The following is a 1,643-nucleotide window of genomic DNA, read 5'->3' as shown; positions in this document are numbered from 1 at the left end:
CCCCGAAATTTCGATCACGCACTTCATACATTATTTCACTTTTCTTTTCTTCCCGATGTTGTACAAACAATAGCAATACGAAAAAGCTTGATAAATTAAAAAACAAAAAAAGTCACGAAACTTCCTTTAATTTTATTGTTATGTTTGGGTATAACAATGTCATGGCCTAATTGTTTTCTTACTACTCCAAACAATATCTTTGGCCCAACCTTGTATTTTAAACTTTTTCCATTATCTATTTGTAGAGTTTAAATATAGTGTTGAAAATTTTTACATTCGCCATTTTTGTTTTTTTTTTTTTTAAATAAAGGCACATTCAAAAGATTCTTCAGTTTTTGCACCTAAAAGCTAATGGAAGAGAGCGAAATGAGAGGTTGGAGTTTTGAATAGTTACACTATATGTTGTTGTCATTGTCATTGATACTTAAATGACATAATCAAACATAGAGAAGAGAACCGCTTTATATAATCAAGAATATTACATTTGAAAATATTACTCGTATCGTATCTCTGTAGATTTTATCGTAAACCTTTAGATTATAATAATGTTGTCCAGAGAATTTTAAGTATTAATTATCTCACTTTTGCTTTTTTTAACCTTTTTACTAAATCATTAATACAACATTGCATAATTTTGCAATTAAAAGAAAGCCCTTTTTCAAAATCTATTATATGTTCTTACACGTGTTGTGACCATTACAAAATTATTAAAATGAAGAGTTACGAGGTATTGATAAGTAAAAAAAACTAAAATTTGTTGTCGTAGTTGAAAAGTAAAATTTTCATGTTATTTGTTAAAAAAAAAATCTCTATACATACAAGTATAGAACTTATACAATACAAGAACCTTCAACCATAATTATCTTTTTTTTTTTTTTTTATGGGCATAAATGTATTTTATTATTATTATTTTTTGTTTCGCATCATCATCATCATTCATATCACTATTCACTTAGCTAAAACAAAAATCTGAAGCACTACTAATCTATAATTCTATATAAATATAAAGTCGCCTGGTTAGTATATGGGCCTAATTTTTCTACTGGTTGGGGCCGTTACCCATATAGGATATGTAAAGTAAAATCTTATTCGAAGAACGAAATATATTTGTCAAAAAAGTTCGTGTCCGCGAGAGGTCAGAGTTTGTGTCCGGTAATCCGATTCGTCGGCACCAAAACCCTTCGAGAAGAGTTTCTAGTGGGAAGGTATCTCTGTCTACGCAATGTCCGGCGAGGAAGATGCCACCGTGAGGGAGCCACTAGATCTGATTCGGTTGAGTCTTGACGAGAGAATCTATGTCAAGCTCCGGTCAGACCGCGAACTTCGCGGCAAGCTCCACGTACGTCTTCTTCCTCTGTGGGTCTCTAGTCATTACTTTGAGTTTCTAACTAGTTAGAACTCGCTCCGCTTATAATTTATTTGAATTTAGTGTTTGCTGATTTCTCTGTTTCGTATCAAATTTGGTCTTGTTTTTTAGGGGAAAGTCTAGGGTTTTGCTTTTAAAGTTTCAATGTTGAAAAAATTGGGAATTTATGGGTTGGTGTTGATTCAAATTTTGACGAAGTTAGTATATAATTAGAAGACTTCTACATTCTTTTAAGTTGAAAAGTTTTGCTTTTTTTTTTTTTTTTTTTTTTTTTTTT

General features: G+C 31.0%; 1 protein-coding gene across 2 annotated transcripts in view; it reads left to right on the top strand.

The window, feature by feature from the left end:
• The window catches only part of LOC104702452 (sm-like protein LSM3B), a 5,665-nt gene continuing 5,090 nt past the window's right edge, over nucleotides 1,069-1,643 (top strand). Inside the window, exon 1 of one of the 2 annotated variants that reach the window (XM_010418307.2) lies at nucleotides 1,069-1,339. In XM_010418307.2, the coding sequence (XP_010416609.1) occupies nucleotides 1,223-1,339 (117 nt within the window). In that variant the 5' untranslated portion in view covers nucleotides 1,069-1,222. The remainder of the gene's footprint in view (nucleotides 1,340-1,643) is intronic. The other variant, XM_010418308.2, reaches the window with a different exon arrangement.

Source organism: Camelina sativa, chromosome 7 (assembly GCF_000633955.1).
Source record: "Camelina sativa cultivar DH55 chromosome 7, Cs, whole genome shotgun sequence".
NCBI lineage: Eukaryota > Viridiplantae > Streptophyta > Magnoliopsida > Brassicales > Brassicaceae > Camelina > Camelina sativa.
This window is presented reverse-complemented; position numbering and strand designations above follow the sequence as displayed.